The sequence below is a fragment of the Mus musculus genome, chromosome 6 (assembly GCF_000001635.26).
Source record: "Mus musculus strain C57BL/6J chromosome 6, GRCm38.p6 C57BL/6J".
NCBI classification, from domain to species: domain Eukaryota; kingdom Metazoa; phylum Chordata; class Mammalia; order Rodentia; family Muridae; genus Mus; species Mus musculus.
In genome coordinates, this window is record NC_000072.6 from 29,470,623 (window position 1) to 29,494,837 (window position 24,215).

Sequence of the window (24,215 nt, forward strand, 5' to 3'; positions counted from 1 at the left end):
TCACCTGGATCAGAGACTGCCTTCAGCGATGGAGGACAAAGTTTGAGCCCAGTCTTTCTACCTTTGCTGCTTCACCTAGGGTCTTCACGGTGCTGGGAGGGGCCTGCCCAAGGGACAGAAGCAATTGCCTAGGATTGTCATTGTCATTCTAGATGAGTGTTCTCAATCTGTGGCTCTCCAAAACCACAGGGGTCCCCAAGACCATCAGAGATCACTGATATTTAAATTAATGAGTAGGAAGATTACAGTCATAAAGTAACAACAATAATGTTATGGTTGGGGGTCACTACACCATGAGGAAGTGCATTAAAGAGTCACAGCATTAGGAAGGTTGAAAACCCCTGCTCTACATAGAGCCTGGGGCCTACAGGTCTGGGAATCAGATGTTGAGTGAGCCTTTCTAGGCTGCCCCAGAAAAGGTAACCTGGGACTCTACCAAGGGCAATGGCAGGCAGAATCCTGGCTTTCTTAGTTAGGGTTCCATTGCTATGAGGAGACACCATGACCAAGACAAGTCTTACAAGGATAACATTTAATTAGGTCTGGCTGGTTCATAGATTCAGTCCATTATCATCAAGGCGGGAGCATGGCAGCATCCAGGCAGCCATGGCACAGGAGAAACAGTTCTACCTCTTCACCCAAAGGAAGCCGGGAGCAGACTGTTTCCTCCGTGGCTAGGAGGAAAGTCATAAAACCTACCCATATAGTGTCACACCACCTACCCCACAAGGCCACACCTCCTAATAGTGCCACTCCCTGGGCCAAGAATATTCAAAGCAGCACACTGGCCCTGTGTGAGGCAAGGCTTGGTTGCTAAGTGACCATCCCAGGGCAGCCACCCACTGTCCACTTGCTATGCCCACTCAGCAATAGCTACCCTGATACTGCTCATTCCTTTGCCACCATGTCGAGGCAGCTCAACATGGACACCCTGCGGCAAAACTTCTGGAAGGAGGAATATCTCAAAGAGATGATGTTGCGCTACGAATGGCAGCGCAAATATGGGACTCTGGTGAAGGCCAAGCAGAAGGCTAAGGCTGCATCCCGTCTGCCCCGAAAACTGCCCACCCTGTTGCCTCAGGCCTCAGTCGCACCACCACCACCAGCCTCCAAAACAACCCCGTCTAAAGCCCCCAGCCCTGCCCCAGAGCCTCTTTTTCTGTCAGATATGTACCCCGTTGCGCCTAACACCAAAGCCCTGCTGTATGAAGGCATCTCCCACGACTTGCAGGGGCGCTACCAGTATCTCAACACCCGAAAACTGGATCTGCCAGAGACGCGTTACCTGTTCCCCATCACCACCAACTTCACATATGGCTGGCAGCTGGGTGAGCCCCGACCTCCCATAAATGAGTCCCCTCACAAACACCGAGCGCCTGCCATGTGCTGGAGAGAACATTCAGGGGAAAGGCCAGATTGTGGGCAAGGAGATAGATGTAATAGAAGCTCTGTGAAATGAAGGAACGGTGGGGGGTGGGGAAGCGTGTGCTTCAGCCGGATCATTAGCACAGGCCTATCGCAGGCGTTTAAGGCTGAGGGCTAAACGACATGGGGAAGGGTTCTGTCCTAATTTGAGGGGAAGCTAGTGAGGATTTAAACAAGTGAGTGATGCTGGATTTGAGACACTGAGGCTCCTGGGCAGGTGAATTAGGCATCTGTGTTATCTTGGCAAGACGTGATTAGGATTAGAACTGAAATCAAGGATGTTTTAGACACCACTCCATGGGGCTTCTTGCCGGTTTAAATAAGACAGGGAGGGCAAGCAAGGGTGACCCACAGATTCTGTTGTAGTTGCTCGTGAGATTAGAAGAGGACAGGGCAGGTGGTATTTGAAGACAGGTCCGTGGTGGCCATAGTAGGTTCAGGATGCCACCGAGGCAGCTGTGTGTGGAAGCATGGCCTTCCTGAGTTAGGTCAGAGCTAAGAATGGAATTTTACCTGAAGGGAGTAGGGAGGTGGGCCAGCATGTAGAGGTGGCATCGGCAGGAAGGCGAGCACCTGTTTTTGTTTTTTTTTTTTTTTTCCTGAGAGACTGAAGGTAGGTCATCGGCCAGGACAGAAAGCAGGAGAGCCCTGGTGGCTTTCCAAAAGTGTAGGGAAAATACCAAGGCTGTATGTGCCATTGGGTTGATGAGGGCTCTGGAGTATCCATTCACTCACTAGCCTACGGGTCAGGAGGTCCTAGGGAGTGTGTCCCACTGCCTGAGCATGTGCAGAAAAGATGGGTGGGGGGAGCAACACAGGGACCTCGTTTTCCTCTGAGATGAAAGTAAGGGTCCGGCCTTCCCTACAGAAGAAAGAGGAAGCCCCAGAAGTGAGGTGGAGGTAGAAGGAAAGTCCCATGTCTCCACAGTTTGTCCCTGTGACAAACGTAGCTGAAAGGCACTCTCTGACCTGTTGGCCCTGGGGAGAGAGTGCAGTGGTCCATCATCTAGATGCCCAAAAAAGACCCCAGTGGAGCATCTTAGAACCCGATGATCATGGCAGACAGCTGAGTCCAGTTATCCAGCACCCAAACGGATTTTCCTGTAGTCCACACTTCTCAGAAGTCCTTTTTATTTGTTTATGCAGGGCAGGTACAACATGGGTAGAGTCTCAGGGCTATGTGGGAAACTCCTGTGCTCTGAGACCTCCTTCTCACAAACCCATTTCTAGTATCTGACATCTTTTCCCAGGCCCTCCAACAAAGCAAGAATTGGTCTCCTGCAAGATGTGCCGAATTGAGTCATTCTTCCGTAAGAATGGTGCCTTTGCACTCCTGGACCCTCGAGATCTGGCCCTCTGAGCTTGGGCCTGGCAGTCACTTAGGAACCAGAAGAAGAAATAAGAGGATTTCTGGTGGAGCCTCATTGCTCTGTTCGTGCGTGTGCGTTCGAGAATGCGTTCGAGACTCTCTCTCTCTGTGTGTGTGTGTGTGTGTGTGTGTGTGTGTGTGTGTGTGTGTGTGTTCTCCCTGGCCTTAATGGTTCCCTCTGGGCCTTTCTAAAACTATCTCACACCTAGTAGCGTCACCCCTTTAGCCTTTTCCTTAATCATCAGCTCCAAATCTCCAGGGGACCCAGCAAGGGAAGGGGCAGGTTGGGTAGGGTCAAAGCTATTCTCCAAGAGTAGGCTCCTCAGTGCCAGGGGACAGTAGCTCCTGGAAGTTCTGGGTGTTCCTGGGAAGACGGTGGGTTGTCAATCAAATGTCAGGGCAAAGGGGGCACCTACCATTCCCTGCCTGCCTCTTACCTGGCCCCGAGTGCCCGCAGCTGCAAAGTCCTGCCTCGATGCACTTGTTCCAGCAGTTCCCGCAAGATGCGTTGCCGTCCTGCTCTGTCCTCCTAGGTGGCAAGAGCTCTGAGTGGGTAGGTGTGGCCAAGAGGGGACCGCCCTGCACCCGCCCCTCTCGCTGAGTCCCTCAGAAGCAGCCTCATCCCTTCGGGGACACAGCCGCGGTGGCCACGCCCCCTCTCCCCAGGCTCTTGCCTGTGGTGCCTTCTGAGCCACGCTGGGAAGGAGCCCCAGCGGATAAACCCGGCGATGGTGGTTCGCAAGGATGCGGAGTCGTTCCAGGACCTGGGGAGGTGGCAGTCAGCGGGCTCTGCCTAGGCAACCCTCCCAATCCCACCACTACCACTACCGGCAGGCCGGGCCTTGGGACTCACCCGGAGCCGCTGCTGCTCTCGGTCCCTCCGCCGCCGCTGCCTGGCTGCTCCGTTCAGCTCTAGCAGTCGCTGCAGAACCTCCTGCCCTGCGCTGGCCAGTGCATCCTCCCTGTTCCGGGGCTCAGGCCACGCGTCCTTGGAGGGTTTGGGGTCCCTAGGGACTCTCTGCTCCCTGAGAGCACTGGGGAGCCTTGGCTGGCGCTCCTGCGCCTCAGAGACAAGTATCCCTCCTTCTGGGCCTTGGAGCTGTGGTGGGGTGGGAGGAGCCCACGTCCCTTCCTGGGTGGCTGCTGCCTGTGTCACCTGGGTGCTCCCACCCTGGGGTCCTGCTATCCCCTTTTCCACATGCTGAGGGATGGGTTTTTCTGGGGACTTGCAGAAGTCACTGGGATGACCCTGAGGCTTGTCCTCTTCCTGGCGCCATACTGTGGCTCCTCTCTGAACTTCCTCCCAGACTTCTGACTTACTGCCTTCCTGCAATGGAGGGATTTTAAATTCCTGGCCCTGTTGAGCCTGCTTCCTTTCACTTTGACTCTGAGGAACTCCTTTGTCTTGTCCCTGAATTGACTCTCCTTTATAACCCTGAGGTGACTGGCCACGCTGACCCTGTGGTGTCTCCTCTGGGTGACCTTGAGGAGTCAGCAGTGTCTGAGGTGCTGCTCTCTCCTGACTCAGGCCGGAGCCCAGCCCCTTGGAGAGGTCTTGGAGAGCTGACAAGCCCTGGGAAGCCAGGTCAGAGGGCTCTGGGCCTTCCTGGCCCAGCTTTCCCTCCTGTGTACTTCTGAGAGTCTGTCCAAAGGAACTCTGAATGTTTGGTTCTGCTTGGCTCCTTTCTTCCATCTTGCCTGGGTCCTAGGAAGGAAAAGCATTTTGAGCCCAAAAAGTTTGTGCGGTAGCCCCGCGACTGCTCTTCCCCAAGTGGGTTCCATATCATATCACTACCACCTCTACCCACCCACTTTTGCTGATCTCTGAGTGTACTTAACCATTTTATGCTGTTTAAAAGGTCTCAGCACTGGCCCCTCTTACCTCCAAAAGCCCCACCATACCCAGGAGCTTTCTCCCAGGTAGACTCCACCCCTTCTGCCCCCAGAGGGCCCTTGTCCATGACCCTCTGACCCTTTCACCTTAAGTTCTGAGTTTCCTGGCTCCTTGAAGCTACTGCTGTTGGTCGAATGTAAGCAACCTGAGGGTGAAAAGCCAGACAATGACCGATGTCTACTGGCATCTGGCCTCTTACACCCAGATTAGGATAAAGATGCTTGAAGCTGAGCAGTGGTGGCCCATGCCTTTAATCCCAGCCCTCAGGAGGCAGAGGCAGGAGGGTCTCTGTGAGTTTACAGCCAGCTTGGTCTACAGAGTGAGTTCCAGGATAGCCAGGACTACACAGAGAAACCCTGTCTCAAAAAGCCCCCCCCCAAAAAAAAACAAAAAATACAAATGAGGATGCCCAAGTAGTGCTTATATTTCCAGTTGTCACAATTCCTGAACCTTCCTTCCCACTGTCTTACCACGCGCTGCATACCCGGGCTGTATGCAGTGCCACGAGTCACCTGTGTCTACAACGGCCAACCCCAACTTTTTAGCCTGAAGAGACCTCTCTAAGGAACCTGCACTTTTCCTCCCCCAAGAACACCACAAGAAGGGCCATTTGCTGGGACCCTATGGCGTAATGACACCCCCCCACACACACACACACACACTTTATCTGTGTCTGGAGGTTCAGGATGGCAGAAGAGCCCCACTGTTCGGGCCCTACTTTCTCTGTCATGAAAGAAAATCCTACTTAGCTCTTTGTTTCTGACAGCAAACTCAAAAGAAGTTTGCGATGAAAATTTAAGCCAGAAGCTGGCTTAAAAACTGCCAAGTCTTCATAATTTACAAAAGAAATCTAAAAGAAAGATGCTCTGCTCGCTGCTCCCTGCAAGGTTGTGATCTCAAAGACTAGACTAAGTCCTCCAGTGTCTCTGTATAGCCCCTGCGCTTGGCATAAGGGTGACAGATCACCTAAGGTTGCTAGTCTCTTCCTTCATCCTTGGGCATCAACTGCTGCTTCTTCCTGCTGCTCCTGTCTGAGCTCCAAATTCAATTCAGAATCCCACTGGACACAGTGCCAATCTGGAAACTGGCAACAAAACCTACTTCTGTTGAGCATAGAGGTACACCTGTAATCCTAGCACTCATGAGGATGAAGCAGGAGGATTGTGAGTTCAAGGCCAGGCTGGAATCTACAGCAAGTTCCAGGTTAAAATGACCTATACAGCAAGACCCAGCCTCAAAAAATAAAACAAAAATATATAAATGCAGATATATTTTAAAACCTATTTGCCGTCCCCAACTGACTCTGACACCCAATGAAAGGCTGTGCGATGAAGAATGACCTGGGATGAAGGTATCCCTGCTTTCCAGTCTAGTCTGGCTTACCAGCTCCAGGAACTCCTGCTCCACCGGCTTCTTGCCCCTCTCCTGTTGATGAACCAGGTACAGCCTTGGCAGGCATAATGGGGCCCTCCAGCCTTGGGTCTCCATCACTCCTGGCTTCCTCCAGATCTGAAGCAGATGAAGAATCTGTAGCCAGCTTCCTGTAAGAGTTCAGCAGCTGCAGTAGGGAGGCAACCTAGACTAGCCCCACTAATCTCCCTAGCCCCTTCAGGCTGCCTCCCCTGCACCCAGTGGATCCTGGGAAATGGAGGCAGGAGGAGGGACACTAGGGGGACTGTGGAGTGAAGAATGTTCTCTGTCACTGTGAGGTAGCATTGAGTGTAGAGTCCCTGGGGAGCAAGACTCACCCCTTCAGGAGCTGGTGGCTCTCACTGTGGGCTTCCCCAGCCTGGGGTGGAGGACACAGCTTGGAACTCTGCAAGAATCAAGTGAGCCCAGACCCACAGGATAGCATTCCCCAGGTGTGGAAGGAAGCTCCGAGCCAGCCCCCAGGTGTCCTGCCTCCTGGCATTCGTGCCCTCTGTGATACCTCTTCCTCAAGGTTGATCAAACTCTTTCGTATTGTTCACTGCTAGCCTAATGATTGTTACTACTGAGGCTGCCTCAGCCTGAGAAGCCCCTAAGCTGACCTCAGTGACAGGACTAAGGTGCCATCCCAGTTCTCAGCTCCGCTTTGGAACCCAGTCACCTCTCCAAAGGATGGACCAGCTTGAGGAGAGCCCATGGCAAAAGCCGCTCTGAATCTCTGGCTCAGGGCTATGTTGGACACCAGTGCCTTTGACCTCTTAGATCGGCCAGGTGGCATCCTTCCCTCTGGGGAGCCACGTGGAAAGACTTGCATATGGCCCCAGTTGATTTCACCAGCTAGTTAACTGTTCAGTCTTTGGATTAGGAGAGCATGGTGTTTGTTGGGTATGGTAGAAACCCTTTTGTTCCAGTGAGTCCAGGAGTTCTCCCAAAGGCCTTTGAAGAAAGATCTAGAAGGATCTATCATTACCCACATTTATAGCTAGGCTATAAGAAGCTTAGAGACCACAGGAAACCATAAAGCAGATATTTGAACCTGTAAGTCCTAAAGGCCCTTGCACCTTCCACTCCCCCCACCCCCTACCCTTGGGACTCCCTCAGTGTCACACAGAACCTCTACTCAGCCACTCACCAGCTGCTCAAAGTCTTCATCTACACTCCTGCCCCAGGACTGGCTGCACTGGCTCTGTGCATACTGAGTCTGGCTCCTCTGGCTGCAGTACCCGGCCCAGGGGGGCCAGAAGAGGCCCAGCCCTACCCCAGTCAGCAGCTCCAAGTCCCAGAGAAGCTGCAGATGGGTGGGAAATGAGAATATGAGGAGATCCACTCAGTCTTCTGCATCTACTTCTCCCATGTGCCAGCCCCTACCTTCTCCTGTGCCCGCTGGCTCCCCTCCATCTCCAGCAGTGTCATAGGTAGCTCCAGCCCTGGGGGACAGTCACAGCCCTCATGAACCTGAAGAGGGGATCAAGAGTGGAGTCAGGCCCCTGTCTGCTCCCCTGGAAGCAGCACTTGGCTTTTCTTACCTGCTGTAAGGCATTTTGAAGCTGGCCTAGATCTGCAGAGCGCTGGAAGAGAAGTTGGTACAGGGTCAAGGCTTGCTTGGGGCTGCAGGGGAGTCTTGGATACCCAGGAGTGGTTGCCTGTGCCATGGGGAAGAGAACGGGTCAGATGTCCTCTCCTTCCTCAATATCTGCATCTGCTGCAGGGGCCTCAAGGGAGGTAGAGGACAAGGGACAGGGAACAAAAGCTCTGATCTCAATAATGCAGGGCCCTGACACCTGAGCAGGGCTGTGCAGGAGCCTCCTGAGATGCTGGGGTCACTCTGGGAGAGGTGTCAAGGAGTAAAGGTGGAATGCAGAGCCAGACACAAGAGACCTTGGCATGTGTTCCTATCTCTGACGCCAATGCATATTTATCTTACATAGGCATCGCCATGCTTTTATTTATGTTGCTGTGGTAAAATGGCCTAAGAAAAGCAACTGAGTAGGTTCCATGGAGATGACCCAGCCGCTACCTGCACTGCTGACTTTTCAGAGGACACAGGTCAGGTCCCCAGTGTGCACATGGAAGCTCACAACCATCTGTAAAACCAATCTCAAAGGATCCTACACCCACTTCTGATCTCTGTGGACACCCAGCACACTGACAGTGCCCTTACTTGTATGCAGGCAAACACACACACACACACACACACACACACACACACACATCTTTTTTTAAAAAAATGTAGGGTAAAAGTGTTTGGTTTAGCTCCCAATTCCAGGTTACAGCCAATCAGAGTGGGGTGGGGGGGGGTCATAGTGGCAGGAGCTTGAAACAATAGTCATGTCACCTCTGAAGCCAGGGGCAAAGAAAAGACATACACACACTTAGTACTCAGATTTCTCTACCTTCATACAGTCTGAGGGAGCAACGCCGTCCACACCAATTAAAGTAATCAAGATAGTACCCCACAGACATGGCACAGTACCCCTGATCATGGCAACCCCTCACTGAGATGCTCTTCCCACATGACTCCCAGAGGCGCCAAGTTGAGCATCAGAACTAACCATCACACGAGCACATCCATTTTATGAGAATTTCCCAGCTGTGTTAAATGGTCATCACAAAAGTATGCATTGTATGGGTCATGGTGTCCGCAGCATGACACGTGTCAGCCCCCACACGCCTCTGCATGGGATCCCTCATCACAGCTGCACATGGTAGGCACTATGGCCATCCTCATCGACATACCAGGAGACTGGCTCCCGAGAGCTTCTGATTCATGGCAATGTTTCTCTCGCTTGAAATGACATGGCAAACACTCTGAGAAGGCGTGGTCTAGGGACAGTCAGTGAGAGGTGGGTGTGAGCAGCTAGAGTGAGCAAGCAGTGGGAGTCCAGCAATGGTGCAGTCTCTGCCCACCTGCTAAACACTGTCCAGGGGCATCCACCTGTTCCCCTTCCATGCAGGATGCATGCTGCTGCTATACTCACGTACATACCCATGCATGCTGCTGCTATACTCACGTACATACCCATGCATGCTGCTGCTATACTCACGTACATACCTATGCATGCTGCTGCTATACTCATGTACATACCCATGCATGTATGCTTCTATACTCATGTACATTCCCATGCATGCTGCTGCTGTACTCATGTACATTCCCATGCATGCTGCTGCTGGACTCATGTACATTCCCATGCATGCTGCTGCTGGACTCATGTACATTCCCATGCATGCTGCTGCTGTACTCATGTACATTCCCATGCATGCTGCTGCTGGACTCATGTACATTCCCATGCATGCTGCTGCTGGACTCATCTATATGTGCATGTAAGGAAAAGAACCAAAACAGAGGTCTACTCTACAGATGAGATGTTGACTATTCCCCAATGACCCAGGCTTGGTCCCCAGGCTGACACTACTGGGAGATGCCATGGTCTTTTAAGGAACAAAGTATTCTAGTAATCCTTTGGTCTCTGGATGGTGGTGGCACATGCCTTTAATCCCAGCATTCTGGAAGCAGGTGGACCTCTGTGAGTTTGAGGCCAGTCTGGTCTGGATTGAGTTCCAGGACAATCAGGCCTACACAGAGAAAGCCTGTCTTGAAAACATAAAACCCCCAAAACAAAAAACAAGAAAGAAAGAAAGAAAGAAAGAAAGAAAGAGAGAGAGAGAGAGAGAGAGAGAGAGAGAGAGAGAGAGAGAGAAAGAGAGAGAGAGAAAGAAAGAGACAGAGAGACTACCCTTAGGTAGTCGATTGTGGGCCCCTGTCCTCTCCTGTCTCTGTTTCCTGGTTCGTGATGTCGGTATTTGCTCCAGTGAATAATCCCCACTGTTGCCATCCAGTGCCCTCACCAAGGCCCAAAGCAACATGAAAAGCCAATCGTGGATGGAAGCCTCCAGCACTGAGAGTCAAAATAAACCTTTTCATTTATAAATTAAAACGCTTTGGGCATTTTGTTATAGCAATGGAAAGCTAAGACATCCCAGACTCTTTACAGTCCATGTCCTCTTGTCCTAAGCATCCTGGCTTGCTTGTGGCCTTGTCAGTCTGGCAGGAGAGGGTGGTGCAAACTTTCCTCTCTGATCCCCAAATGAAAATGGCCTCTCTCTTTAAAAGAAGACTAAGCTGGAAAGGATGAGTGGCCTCCAATTCATTTCAATACTCGGTTGCCCAAGTAAATAATGAAGGGCTTGACTGCATCTCTCCTGGAGCAATTAGCCCTCACTTACCTAATATTAGGATCATTAGTGACAACAAAGTCCCCTGATCTTAGAACTAAGATTCCTAAAACTGTTTTGTTTTCTTCTGTTTCAAGTCAGGGTTTCTCTGGGCTGTCCTGGAACTCGATCTGTAGACCAGGCTGGACTTGAACTCAGAAATCCACCTGCCTCTGCCTCCCAAGTACTGGGATTAAAGGTGGGTGCCACCACTGCCTGGCAAGGTTCCTAAAACACTTAAGGTCACATCATTCAAGAAAACTCAAATTCTGGGTCTTTTCTATTTCCAAACCTTCCCCTATAATGACACCTCGGTAAGCTGTATTTACTGTCTGCATGTCTGCCTGACGCTGTGACTGTGAATGCACACAGATGTTTGTGCACATGTGTTTCTTCCTTTTTTTAAAGATTTATTTATTTATTTATTTATTTATTTATTTAATGCACATGAGTACACTGTTGCTGTCCTCAGACACACCAGAAGAGAGCATCAGATCCCATTACAGATGGTTGTGAGCCACCATGTGGTTGCTGGGAATTGAACTCAGGACCTCTGGAAGAGCAGTCAGGTGCTCTTGACCGTTGAGCCATCTCTCCAGCCCACATATGTGTTTCTAAGGGTTCTCCTGCATATGAACAGAAGCTGCCCATGAAGCTGTACTTCTCTGGTCTCTGTCTAGGCACCGAGGCCTGTATCACCAGTTCTTAGAGTAACCAAGAAGATATTGAAGCATTCAGGACAACAAACCCAGAAGAAAGAAAGAAAGAGGAAGGCTATTTTATGATTTATACCTCTTCTCAGTGGCTCTTCAACCCCTGCAAGGTCCCACATGGGTCCACAAAGGGTCTCAGGTAACAGTCACAGGCCATGCCTACCACACAGACCAAGCACGGGGTAAAGACCAAGCCACCTGGGTTATCCTTTCCATTTCAAAGTTTCTGAGACAACACCAGGACATGGTCAGTTGGGGCAGCCCAGGGATACAGACATAAGGATGGATTAAGGACTCTGACCACTGGGCCCTGAATTCCCAGCAGCCCAGCCTCCAACACAAGTGCCAGCAAGAAGTACACATACAAGGAAGTCATGGGCAAGTGTAGAGTTTATTCTTGTGTTTTCACACTGTGGATGTCTGGAGGACTGGCATAAGATCCCATTGCCTGAGCAGGGCAGTCTCCACTACTGCTCACCAAGGGGTAACCTCTGGCCAGGTAAGTTCGGGATATGGGTATTCTTAACTCAGCATGGAACCAGGGGCTGCTCCTGACTGGGATTGGACAGGATGTGAGCTGGCTAGTCGCCAGTAAGCAGGACTGGTGGGCAGACCTCAGGTGAGATGCAATGGCCTTCATGTTCCACCAGGCCTGCAGGACACTGGCAGCCTGGAACACAGGGTCTCACACAGTGGGCTGCCAGTTCCCCTAGGGGTATGTGCCGGTTGAAACAGGTACGGGGACAAGGTGGTCCACACTCATCAAACACAAAGCCACGGTCCACAGGGCAGCCCACCACTGCAGGCAGAGGGGAAAGCAATGTCACAGAGGTCCCCTAGAGCCCCTCTAGCTGTTACATTATACTTTACAGGCTCCCTGTGCCCTCTCTGTCCAGACTTGAGTCTATTTGGCTGCCCCTCTTTTCTGTACTATGCCTTCCATCAATACAAACTGGTATCACCCCCTTACCACAGAGTGTAGGACCCCTCCAGACAGGAGTCACCCCTGCCTGGCGACAGTGGCTAGCGTAGGCTTCAAGGGCATCACAGAGACAGGTGTCAGAGGAGGAGCCTGGACCACAAGCACACAAGTCGTACACACAGGCAGCAAAGAAGGGTTCCGGGGGCACCACAGCATGGCAATGACTGAACGGTGAAGTCTTCAGGATCCCGCACCGGGCATTGGCCTCACGCCTGGCACGGTAGCCTGCTGCCCGGCACGGGTCCACCTCTCGGCCTGCAGAACACGGCCGGCCAGGCCCCAGCCCCTTGGGGACCTACATGGAGACAGCAATCATGATGTGGAAACATGGCTGGCAAAATTGAGCAGGACCTGTGATGCTCCCATAAACTCTCCACTACACCCCACTAAAGAAAGTAGAGGTTTGGGCTAGCTGGGAAGGTGACTAAAATACATTATATACATATATGAAAATATCAAAATGAAATAAATTATTATGTATAAATAATATATGCTAATTTTTAAGGGCAAGGCATACTGGTACACACCTATGATCCCAGCATTAGAAGCCTGGGGCAGGAGGATCCTGCGCTAGAAATATCTAGATAACATGGCGAGACTTTGTGTCAAAAAAGAAAAGGCAAAGGAATCAAAGCTGTCCCCTCAAGAACAGCACACACTGGGCTGTGGAAACAGCACAGTCGGAAGACTGCTTGTCTACAGCACAAAGCCCTGCCTTTGTTTGATACTCTGTGTGGCATAAAAAAACTGGAAACAGTGGTGCAGTCCTGTAATCTCAGCACTTGGAGACAGGCAGGAGGACCAGCCGTTCAATGCTATTCCTGGCTACATAGGACGATCTGGGTTATGTGAGACCCTGTCTCAAAACAAAACAGAAAGAGGCGAAAGTGCCCATTGAGGTGTGATCCTGGTTCTCGGGAAGCTGGGATAAGAAGGTATCAGGCTGGAGCCCGGTATGGGCTACCCAGCAAGATTCTATATCAAAACCAACATCAATAAGACAGCAAAGAAAAGCACCATCTATATTCATCTTGTCTCCCTTTTACAAATAAATTAAGGCTAAAACAGGTAAATAACTTGTTCAAGGTTCCACAGCCAGCGAGTGACAGAGCACATTCTAGGGATTCAGGTGACACGGTTTCCAGCAGGCCATCTGCCTCTTCAAGGCAAGCTTTTACACCTCCAGCTTCCATGACAATGCAGAAGTCTGTCTTGGGTCCCCTAGCAGGGGCTTGTACCCAGTTCCTTTAGCCTGTTGCAACTTCTTGCTCCCAAGCTACTCACCTTCCAGCTGTTCCCAAACGAAGCCTCTGTGGGCAGGAGCCTCCCATCCGGACCCTGCAGATCATCCTGGGCAAAGCCATTGAAGTTCCCACAGAGACCACAAGTCTGGCCCCGGTAGGAGCTGGGAACTCTCACCTCCACCTGGGATTGCCCGTCCCACAGCACCTGTGCAAAGAGGCTTGGGACTAGGGAGGGGGAAGGACGGAGACCCCAAGGAGTTCACGAGCTAATTTGATAGTCTCCCTGCTGTGGGATGGACAGGTGCACTGTGGGATGGAAGGGCCACTTCCCTAGCCTGTGTACCTTGTTATACAGCCTGACCAAATGCTCGTGGGAGAGCTGCCCACTGCATCTTTCAACTGGACTCCAGGTGGAACAAAACCCTCTTCCTGAGAATCACTGCCCTGGGGCCTTAAGGAAGGTACAACGCCATCAGAGTTTGGATCAAGTGCACACAGCTTGGGGTTGTAAGTTATGGCTCGGGCTGCGAGCAAGAGATCATCATTTTCCCACATGGGAGGTGGGAGAGTCCTCAGAACACCTTGACTGCCTCCTGATCCCCACCGACTTTATACTTTCTCACCCCTGCCTTCTCCTCCTCCTACCAGGCAGACGCGTTGGAAGTTACAGAAGCGTTAGAAGTGCTGAGGTGCCAGGACCACCCTGTTTTGCCCTCTGTCTATACCTGAAGCCCAGGCTGGGCATGCAGGATCACAGTGTGACCACGAAGCTCAATGTACAGCAGTGGCTCCCGGAGGAAGGGCAAGGTCACTGTGTGCTGGTCCACCTGGAAAAGGGGGAGGGGGAGGGGAAGGAAGGGGCCATGTCGGATCAGACAGGTGAACTGTGTAGCACTGACCTTCCCTGGGTCCTTAGCTCACCATGACTGTCCTGCCCTGCAGCAGCCTCACAGCCACGGTTCCCAACAGCACTGCTACCTCTTGGGTCCAGGCCACACCCCTCCGGCCCCGGTCATCATTAGTCACGTGCACACTAAGAGGAGGAAGGGCCCGGGTGCCAGAGGTCAGAGGTGCCAGGTTAAGGTGTCACGGAGTAGAGAAAGGGGTTCGTACCTGAAGTCCTCGCCGTGGCAGTCCTTGGCCAGCACGTAGCTGCAGCTGCCTTGGAAGTGCAACAGGCGGCCATCGAAGGTGCGGTAATGGGGGTCTCCGAAGGCCATGCAGGAAGCCGGCCGGGGCAAACAGCGGAGACAGCAGCTGCCGGGACTCAGGGCAGGGACCTCATCCTGGCCCCCGACCCAAACAGATTCAGTCACAGGACACTTCCCCTGTCAAGTCTCAGCCCTCTGGTGGTCTCACTGATCCCTTGAACCCAGGTTCACCCCCTGGTGGTCACTCCAGGAACAGCACCAGCCCTGGCTCCGCTAGTAGTTCATGGATGGCAACAGAAACCCAAAGCCCCTCTCATCGCTCTGGGGAGGCAGTGCCCTTGTGCCCTAGTCCTACCACCTTGAACCAAGGCACTCACCCGGCTACATGCGAGCTTCCTGCAGCGCTGGGTCTGGCAGTGCACAGTACCAGCCACACAGGAGCAGCTGGTGCAGGCATCCACTGCCCACTGTTCTCCAGAGGCCACCCAGCGACCCTGATGCATGCATGACTGGGTAGGGTCTGAGGAGAAACGAGACAGGTTCAGTACCCTGCCCAAACACAGCAGTGTTTCTGGACAGACATCCATTTCTCCTTCTTAGACTGTGTGGTGGAGGATATCAGCTGGAGAGTGATGGCTGGAGAGTCGGCAGGACCCCAGCAACACTTGAATAACCTGCACCTGCCACTCGTGATCTGAGGAACGTCGGGCAAAGGGAGGTGGGTCTAGCATCCACCAGCAAATATGGCCCATGTGGGTGGCAGAGGCATTGTTCTGCTGGACAAGGAGTTGAGGCCAGGCTCCATTTCCACCTGCACTGTTGGGTGTTCTTGTAGGGCCAACAGAGAGGACTTAGCTATGTTACTCTTCCTCCATCAACACATCCCTCCCCTTGGCACTGCTTGAGGACCATGCCAGCTTTAAGCACCTTTAGCCATAAGGACAGGAGAGCTCTTGGCTCTTCTCAAGGTACACTCCACATGGTCCTAAAGACAGATGTCATTGTAGAGGGATTTCCCACAGGAGCCAGGCTGTGGTGATTTGAGTGAAAATGCACCCCCCCATAGAATGACAGGGAGTGGCATTATTAGAGGTGTGGCCTTGCTGGAGGAAGTGCGCCATGGGGGGTGGGGGTGGGGTTAAGGTTTTACAAGCAAGACCCAGTGTGACTCTCTCTTCCAGCTGCCTGTAGATTCAGATGTAGAACTCTCAGCCTCTTCTCCAGCCCTGTGACTGCCTGCAGGCCACCATGCTTCCTGCCACGATGATAATGGCCTAAACCTCTGAACCTGTAAGCCAGCCCCAATTATTTTCCTTTATAACAGTTGCCACAGTCATGAGAGCTCTTCACAGCAAAAGAAACCCTAACTAAGACCCAGGCCATGACCTGCAATCTCTGTGGCCTTCTGAGTAGGGCCTTAGGCAGTGCCTCTTTCACAGTTCCTCTGCCCCAGAAGAACACCCAACAGCGCAGGTGGGCATGAAGCCCGGGCCTCAACTCCTTGCCAGGACAATGCAGCTGCTACTCACATGGCCCCTATTTGCTGGTGGATGTTAGACCTGCCTCCCTTTACCTACCCACTTGTCCCCAGGTTACATGGTAGGTGCAGGCAATGCAAGTGTTGCTTTGGGCTCTCCACACCCAACTCTCCTGCCAAGAGCCTCCACCCTGCAGTCTGCAGAGAAGTGGATGCCTTTCCCGAAGCACTCCCCCATCTTGGAACTCACTGTCTCATTCCATCAGTGCCCAAGGGTGCTAATTTCTTTAGCAAGCATCCAGAAAGCCTGGTAAGTCTGGTGGGTATTAGACCTTGTACTCAAGCTAGTTTCTTACGGAGTCCTAGAGACCCAGAATGCCAGTCCCTGGAACCCTCAACTAAGCCAACTCCCACACCTGTGAAGTGCAAAGTCTGGAGTCCTCACGGCCCCTGGAAAACCCTCAGCCTTGAGAATGTGGGGTTCTGTCCCTGTTCCTTCTGCCTCATGGGTTGATTTTCCACCCATGTGAATAGCTCCTCTGTTTCCACAAAAGCATGGAAGGAACACTCTAACTGCAGAGCTCAGGGCACCCACAAGTGCCCTCCCTTCCCTCCTACATCCCTGAATTCTCTCTGATGGGGAGATCAAGTCTGGACACTCACCTTTACACACGGGGCAGCAGCTGCCAGGGGTTGTGTGACGCTCCCACAGGGGACAGCTGAGCTCAGGACAGGCCCGGTGAGTACAGAGCCACGTCAGATCCTATTGTGAGCACGTAAACACAACATGGAGAAAACAGCAGATCTTGTGGGGTTGTGGGGACAGAGTTGGGAGCAGGGTGTAGGCAGGAGATGACACTCGGGACAAATGTCAGAGTGAGCAGGAGCTCAGGAGCTGCTGAGAGGAAGGGGCTCAGCCTCAGCTCACAGAGCAGAGCGGGTGGACAGCTCTGAGGGTCCCCACAGCAAGAGGACTCACCTGACACTGACAGGTGTAGCAGGGGTCTGGTGGCACCAGCTCAGACCCCACCAGGTCCTCTGTGCAGTTACTCAGTGCCTCTGAGAAAGTGAGAACCCAGGGTGTGGTGAGCGGGTCAGGGGATAGGAACCGTAGTCCCAGCTCTGTCCTCAAGAATTCTCTGTCTCAGACAGACAGACACCCCCAAAAGTTTGGAGCTTTTTTTTTTTTTTGAAAGTTAATTCAATGTGAATGATCCATGAATTTGCATGTCATCCTTGCATGGGGGCCATGATAATCCTCACAGCATCTTTAGCCTCTTGGGAGAACTTGGCTATGCTGCTAAGGGAGGAGGGGCTGAGTATGGAGTATGCCAGGCTGCCTGTTCTTGTCACTACCCTTCATATAATCTCCCAAAGGCAGAAGCAATGAGGCAGCCCAGGATCCAATCGTGCTCCCACCAACCGATGGACAAATGAATCTCAGTCTCATCGTTCTCATGTGTAACAAGGAACAAAACCACGTCACCTGCCTGGGTCACCATGAAAATGATGCAGCTTATTAGACCCACCAAGTAGTGTGTGGTATGCAGTAGGTACTTAATAAAGGAGGCTGCTTCTCACCCCTTGTGGTTCATCCTAGCAAGTGCTACAAGGATAGATCTTCCCGATGGAAGGCCGTGATTATGAATGTATTGAATACTCCTGAAACTGTATGCTACCGCAGAGTTGGATGTCTTTACAGTAAGAAGTGTAAGAGTGCAGAGGGGCAGGCAATCCCCAGCAGAGAGCCCTGCCTGTATGTAGGAAGTCGTGAGTGTGCAGGCAAAGCTGAACCCTCACGTCTAGGATGCTGTATTTCACTGACTTCAGTGATAACACCTGGCTTCTGCAACAGAGCTGGATGGCCGGGTTGAGGAAACTCCAAGTCTTAAATCTAGGTAACGGCTGCACTATTTTGCAGTATTTATAATAAAAATACAACTCTCTTTATTCCCACAAGGTTTCTCTATGTAGTCCAGGCTGGCCTCAAACTCAGAGATCCACCTGCTTCTGCCTCCTGAGTGCTGGGATTAAAGGCATTCGCCACCCCAGCCCACCCTACATCTTTATAAATTCTTATTTGAAGAAAAGAAACAGAATGGCTCTCTCTATCCCCTCAATGTCCCTTTGCCTCAGCTCCCAAAGAGCAAGAAGATAATCGCTACCCTGCAGTGCCACTTACCAACCAGGATGTTCCACAACCCACACCAGCTGCAAAGGCTCCCCTGCAAACACCCCCCCTCCCCAGCTTGCTTCCCCCCACCCCCAGCTTGCTCACCCCACCCCCAGCTTGCTTCCCCCCACCCCCAGCTTGCTCACCCTCCCCTCCCCCCAGCTTGCCAAGCTGCTCTCCCTTTGGAGTAAAACAAGCTTTGCCAACTTAAGCAAGAGCTTCCCGAACTGCCTGCTTGAGTCAGGAGAGACTGTGGGAGGAGAGCTAGGGAACTCTACTGGCATTTCTCCGGAGGGGCAGCCCTGCCCTCCTAGATTCTCCCAAAGCCTAGGACTCACTCACGGGCACAGGTGGGACAGCAGTGCTGGGGGCCAGGAGGAAGAAGCTGGCTTGGTGGGCAGCCCACCAGGCTGGGGCACTGCCGCCGACTACAGTGAAGGCTGGGAGGCCCCTCACGCTTCTGCTGCAACAAGAATGGACAGAGCTGAGTCCAAGGCTGTGGAACGCGAGCTGCTCCCGGGCACCAGGATACCTGTCTGCTACACCCATGTCTTTGGGAGCTGTGGGCATGTCAGCTTGCTCCTAATCCAGAGATGACAATCTTTACTTTTTCAAGTTCAACTGTCATGTGACCTTTAACCCTTGTGTACTCTACATCCCATCCTTCCACTTCACCGCCTAACTTATAACACCATTCACCATTATTCTTTTTTTTTTTTTCCAAGAAAGGGTTTCTCTGGCTGTCCTGGAACTCACTTTGTAGACCAGGCCTGCCTCGAACTCAGAAATCTGCCTGCCTCTGCCTCCCAAGTGCTGGAATTAAAGGCGTGCGCCACCACGCCCGGCCACCATTATTCTTGATCTTGATGATAGGTCTCATGTAGCCCAGGCTGACCTCAAACTTAATGTGTAGCCAAAGCTGGCCTTGATGATTTCTTGGTCCTTCAGCCTTTACCTCCCCAGGGCTAGGATTACAGACATATGCTACTGTACCCTGTGTATGTGGTACCGAGGATTGATTCCAGGGCTCGTGCATACTAGGTGACCAGTTTACCAACTGAACTACCTACCCAGCCCTAGGTGACCAGTTTACCAACTGAACTACCTACCCAGCCCTCATTGTTATATTTAAGGTAGAATGCATACACTTCCCATGCGGGTTCTCATTACCCCTGAAAACCACCATCCCAAAGACCAGCCAGGGGTCCATCCCCAGCCTCCCCGCTCAGACCTGTGCCCTGTCTAAATCCAGACCTGCTCCCACTGACCAAGCTCAGCCTCAGTCCCGGGCCCAGAGACACATTCTGACCCCATGGTCTTGCTCCATGAAGTCTGGAACCCCAAACTTCCAGCCCCACATCCTGCCCTCTCCTACCTTGCAGATGCACACTTCACACGGGTCTGCCCCAGGCTGGAAGCTCTCCCCAGGCTCATACTTCCTGCCCCCATGCTCACAGCCTTTAGGTAAGACAAGAACAGAACAGAGCAAGGAGCCCTCAGGCTGGCCACAATGCAGGGCGCGGGTTCCTCCACCCTCCAACTCCTGCTCCCCCGACCCCCTGGGGCTGAGGCATATACAAGGATGAAGGCCACTTCTCCTGAGCCCCCACACACCCACCTCTGCCACCCAGCTCAGCATAAAAGCAGGGAGGTGTGGCTCTCATCCCCCACTCGATGTTCCCCCTCTCCCCAGGTTCCTAGTACCAGAGCACTGAGGACAGCAGTCGCTGGGCCCCTCCTGGGGCCAGATGCAGGCGCTGACACACTGGACTTGGGCACAAGTGATGATGCCCTTGTGACACATGCAGGAGGAACAGGGGCTGTCCGCTGGCACCCAGCTACTCCCTTCAGGATGCTCCTCCCCACGAGCGAGGCAGCCTGTGTCCCAGGCAGGTAGCTGTAAGCTTTGAGTCTGAGATCTGGACTTCTGAACCCTGCCCCCCACAAGCCCATCTGTGGTCAGCAAGATATGGGGGTGCCAGGAGGGGACCCTGCAGAGATGTGGTACCGATATGGGCTAGGGCAGAACTCATGTCTGCGGAAGTGTCAGGGGCCACTTGCTTGTATGATCCAGGCTGCAAGCAGCAGGCATTATCTATGGGAACCCACCATGCAACACTGGTATGCAGCAGGCATCTACTAGGTGCACACGGAATGAATGAATTGTCCTATCACTACCCATATGCCCCAGGTATCTTTCCAAGCCTCAGTCTTCACCTGTGTTTAATGGGAATTATATCTGTCCTGCTTTGTTTACAAGGCAAGAGATGCTGAACCAATTCTGGATTAACTACACAGGGTGGGGTGAGAGGCAGCAAGCTGGCTAAGAAAGGCTGAGGCTCCCCAGCCACTGGCCAGAGTGTACATCGTGACCCTAATACCTGCTATCTGAATGACCAGGTAAATTATATCACCTCTGTCGTCTCCTTTTTCTCATCCTTAAAACATGGGAGGAAGGGGACCAGGGAGACTCCTAGACGGTAAATGCATTGGGCACCAAGCTGGACCACCAGAGTTGGATCCCTGGGACCCACGGGGTGAAGGAAGATAAAGGACTCTGATAAGCTGTCCTCTGATCTCCACATGCAGGCTGTGATGTGCTCCCCAACGAAAATAAATGAATAAATGTAATAAAAACAGGGTCAAGGATATCGTTTATAGATAAGATAACTGTTCCTTAAAATGAGTGTGTGTGTGTGTGTGTGTGTGTGTGTGTGTGTGTGTGTGTAGTGCTTAGCTCAGGGTCTAGTACGCTGTATATACAGTGCTCAGTAAATGTTACTGACAATGATTATTATGACTGGAAAACAGGAGAGCCAGCTTGGAGGAGAATCTAGCCTGCCCGCTAGGGATGCGCTGCTCTGGGGAAGGGTAGGCTGGATGTTGATTAGGGGAACAGCCAAGAACTGAGGCAAGAGGCAGAAGGAGGGTTACAGAGCTAAGGGTGTCAGTGTGAGTACAGGGTTGGGTATACCTGTGCATCGAGGACAGCAGGTCCCTGGTTCTGTGACCTGGTGCAAGCAGGGCAGGGACGGGCACTGAAGCCTCGTGCAGCTGACCTGGCCGGCCTGCAGACAGGACACACAGGGTCAGGTTTGCTGTGGACACTCAGATCCAGAAGCCTGGGCCGCCCTAACCCTAACCCTCTACATACCAGACAGCGGCAGCGCTCACAGCTGCCCTCGGGTCCCTCAAACTCCTCCCCATCTTGGTGCTCCCGGCCCTGAGAGAGGCAGCCTACGGGAGATACACTTCCTGTGGGAAGGGGGTCCATACCACACTGCCCCACCACTGACCTGGCAGAAGGAGATGGGAGAAGGGCACGGTGCCAGGCACACAGGAGGTAGTGGCAAACCATGCTCACTGCGACAAACAGGGCAGAAGCAGGGGCCTGGAGACGGGTGAGCGCAGGGAGCCGGAGGGCATGGCTTCTTTTGGCAGCGCATAGAACCTTCCTGGGGGAGAGATCACACTGTGACTTGGATTTCCAAGTCACCTTCAAGACAGGCTGCGCTACCAGCATGGCAGGCACCCTCCCTCTCCCCTGGCCAGAAAGACCTGACCCCAACCTTGTCCCTACCAGATGTCAGGAGCAAAATATGTTCATTGCAACCTAGGTGCAGACAACTCTTTCCAGACCAGAAAGGAAGATAAAGGATGGGAAGATGCCAAGACCCCCAGAGATTCAGCTCACCTCACAGGTGCAGAGGGAGCAGGTGGGGTCAAGGGGGTCAGGAAGGGTCTCTCCAAGGGCAGCAGTGATCCCATGGTACAGGCATCCTGGCAAAATGGAGAATGGAATGGGAGGGCCTCTGTCACGCGAGCCTTCCCCTGTCACTTGCATGAACACACGCACACACACACACACACACACACACACACACACACACACACACATACACACAGAGCCATTTTGAGGACCCTCCCCCACCAAAAAACCCACACAGTTCAGCTAGAGATAGTATGTCAGAGGAAGATGGGAAGGGAGGAATGGGAGGGAAGATATCATTCAGATCTGCATGGAGGAAGAGGCTGAAAGACAGTGGATGGGAAATGGGGGTGAAAGGTCCAGAGCATGTCCTGCCTGCATGGGAGAGGACAGGGTGGCCCAGGCATGCTGGCTATGTGGCCAGATGGGGTGGGTCAGAGAGGGTTGGGCAGGAGAAGCTGCCTCTCCTGGTTGGTGACTCAAGGGTAATAGGAGCCACTGGACGGTTTTCAGGGGGGTGAAGTTTTAAGAAGGCAGCAAGACAGTTTAAGAGAAAGAAAGTTTAGAACACAAAAGACCAATGAGTGAGGAGACAGAGAAGAGGGCAGAGCAGGCATATGAGAATTCTGAGGGGGTAAGAGGATGCGCGAGCGCACACGCACCCGCACGCGTGTGTGTAAGTATCTCAGGGTTGAGATGGGGTTCCGTAGTATACAAACTTCCTGCCCACTGGTGCCCAGCCACCCTAGAGCCCCGGCAGGAGTGAGGAGGTGAGGGGTGCCCTCCTACCCTGGCAGGTTGGACAGCAGTGCTCGGGTACGATGAGTGGATGGCTGCAGGCTGGAGGCTCACAGGGCCGGCGGGTGCAAGTCACGAAGCCTCCAAGGCAGGTGCATAGGTTGCAGGCTTCCCGGGGGTCTGGGAACTCCTGGCTGCTCAGATAGGAGACCCCAAGATAATCACAGCCTATCAGTGGAGGAGCCAAAGAGGAGGGCAGAAAGGGGCGAGAGGAAAGCAGTCATTCCCTGAGCTTGACCTGGGACTCCAGGGGTGGGGCTGGGTCACACACACACACACACACACACACACACACACACACACACACACACAGAGAGAGAGAGAGAGAGAGAGAGAGAGAGAGAGAGAGAGAGGCTCTAGTAAAGGAGACTTAGTGGTGGTGGTGGTGGGGGTGTTGGCCAGGTCACAGGGCAGGTTTTTCCCCCTGTATCCTGCAAGAATTCCATCTATAGGAAAACCCACAAGGCCCTGCCCACAGGGTCAAATGCTCAGTGGGCCACTGCTAGAAGGCACCAATTCTCCTGGGCTGAGTTAGGGATACAGTGGTGTCAGCTCCAAGGTAGCCTGTTCCCAATACTCTGTCAAACCCAGGTTGATTACGGAGAGGATAGTCTGCCCTGAACTCCCCTAAGACACTGCTTGTATCCCCCTTTTTTAAAAAGTGGCTCAGCAGTTAAAAGCACTTGTTACTCTTGCAGGTGACACAGAGTTCAATTCCCAGGACCTATGTGGTGGCTCAGGGTCATGTGTGACTCCAGTTCCAGGGAATCTGATACCCAATTCTGACTTCTGAGGGCATTAGACATCACACATGATACACAGACATACATGCTGCCAAAACACTCATACACACAAACTAAAATAATAAATCTAAAAAACAAATAACAACAACAACAAATAAAACCCAACCAGGTGAACAGGTTATAGTAACACACACCTATAATCCCAGCACTTGAGAAATGAAGACAGAATAATCAGGCGTTCTAGGTCAGCCTTAGCTACACAGCGGACAGGAGGTAACAGAGGCGGCTCAGTGGCTAAGAATATATTTGCAGGAAGCACTAGGACCTGGTTCAGCTCCCAATAGCCAAGTAAACAGCCAAACAGGGCTGTCCACACAGCTACAGGCCCAGCTCAGTGGAAACAGAGACCAGAAGGTCACAGGGCCTGGCTGGCTGCCAGTTTAGCTCCAGGTTTAGTAAGAAATCTTGTTTCAAATTTAAAAACAAAAAGTGATAGTGTTTGGATTTTTACACACCAATACACATAAAGTACACTCGTACACATAAAATTAGAGTTCAAAGTCTAATGCACATACACAGATATATTAGATTTTTAAAAAGTTCATGTTTTTATTTTATGTGCATTGATGTTTTCCCCTATGTACGTCTGTGTGAGGGTGTCAGATACTGGAGTTACAGACAGCTGTGAGCTACCGTGTGGGTGCTGGGAATTGAACCTGGGTTCTCTGGAAGAGCAGCAGTCAGCACTATTAACCACTAAGTCATCTCTCTAGCCCCCCAGATTTTTCCTTGAAGCAGAATCTTGTATCACTGAGGCTGGCCTTGAACTCTTGATCTTGCTGTCAAGACTGCCTCAGTCCTAGAATGTAGGCATGGGTCACCACATCCAGGTAGAGT

General features: G+C 52.3%; 2 protein-coding genes across 16 annotated transcripts in view; one reads left to right on the plus strand and one right to left on the minus strand.

The window, feature by feature from the left end:
• The first annotated feature begins 814 nt into the window (after nucleotides 1-814).
• On the plus strand, nucleotides 815-2,807 carry Atp6v1fnb (Atp6v1f neighbor). The gene is made up of 2 exons (NM_001145360.1): nucleotides 815-1,328; nucleotides 2,676-2,807. The coding sequence occupies exons 1-2, from the start codon at nucleotides 905-907 to the stop codon at nucleotides 2,783-2,785; spliced, it is 534 nt and encodes a 177-aa protein (NP_001138832.1). The 5' UTR covers nucleotides 815-904; the 3' UTR covers nucleotides 2,786-2,807.
• Kcp (kielin/chordin-like protein) overlaps nucleotides 2,540-24,215 on the minus strand; it is a 34,842-nt gene continuing 13,166 nt past the window's right edge. For 5 of the 15 annotated variants that reach the window (XM_017321660.2, XM_011241071.2, XM_030255489.1 and 2 more), the window contains 17 exons: nucleotides 22,567-22,743; nucleotides 21,763-21,848; nucleotides 21,433-21,523; nucleotides 21,223-21,305; nucleotides 21,043-21,136; nucleotides 19,773-19,946; nucleotides 19,444-19,526; nucleotides 18,407-18,650; nucleotides 16,875-16,954; nucleotides 16,559-16,658; nucleotides 14,796-14,938; nucleotides 14,381-14,553; nucleotides 14,189-14,300; nucleotides 13,993-14,094; nucleotides 13,308-13,472; nucleotides 12,012-12,318; nucleotides 11,414-11,840 (listed from right to left, as the gene is read on the minus strand). In XM_017321660.2, the coding sequence (XP_017177149.1) occupies nucleotides 11,623-11,840; nucleotides 12,012-12,318; nucleotides 13,308-13,472; nucleotides 13,993-14,094; nucleotides 14,189-14,300; nucleotides 14,381-14,553; nucleotides 14,796-14,938; nucleotides 16,559-16,658; nucleotides 16,875-16,954; nucleotides 18,407-18,650; nucleotides 19,444-19,526; nucleotides 19,773-19,946; nucleotides 21,043-21,136; nucleotides 21,223-21,305; nucleotides 21,433-21,523; nucleotides 21,763-21,848; nucleotides 22,567-22,743 (2,432 nt within the window). In that variant the 3' untranslated portion in view covers nucleotides 11,414-11,622. Of the gene's footprint in view, nucleotides 3,159-3,231; nucleotides 3,324-3,468; nucleotides 3,559-3,647; nucleotides 4,500-4,774; nucleotides 4,834-6,071; nucleotides 6,230-6,436; nucleotides 6,505-7,248; nucleotides 7,405-7,484; nucleotides 7,544-7,642; nucleotides 7,760-11,413; nucleotides 11,841-12,011; nucleotides 12,319-13,307; nucleotides 14,095-14,188; nucleotides 14,301-14,380; nucleotides 14,554-14,795; nucleotides 14,939-16,558; nucleotides 16,659-16,874; nucleotides 16,955-18,406; nucleotides 18,651-19,443; nucleotides 19,527-19,772; nucleotides 19,947-21,042; nucleotides 21,137-21,222; nucleotides 21,306-21,432; nucleotides 21,524-21,762; nucleotides 21,849-22,566; nucleotides 22,744-24,215 lie in introns of those variants that run through there. The other 10 variants (NM_001029985.4, XM_006505131.3, XR_003956222.1 and 7 more) reach the window with 8 other exon arrangements.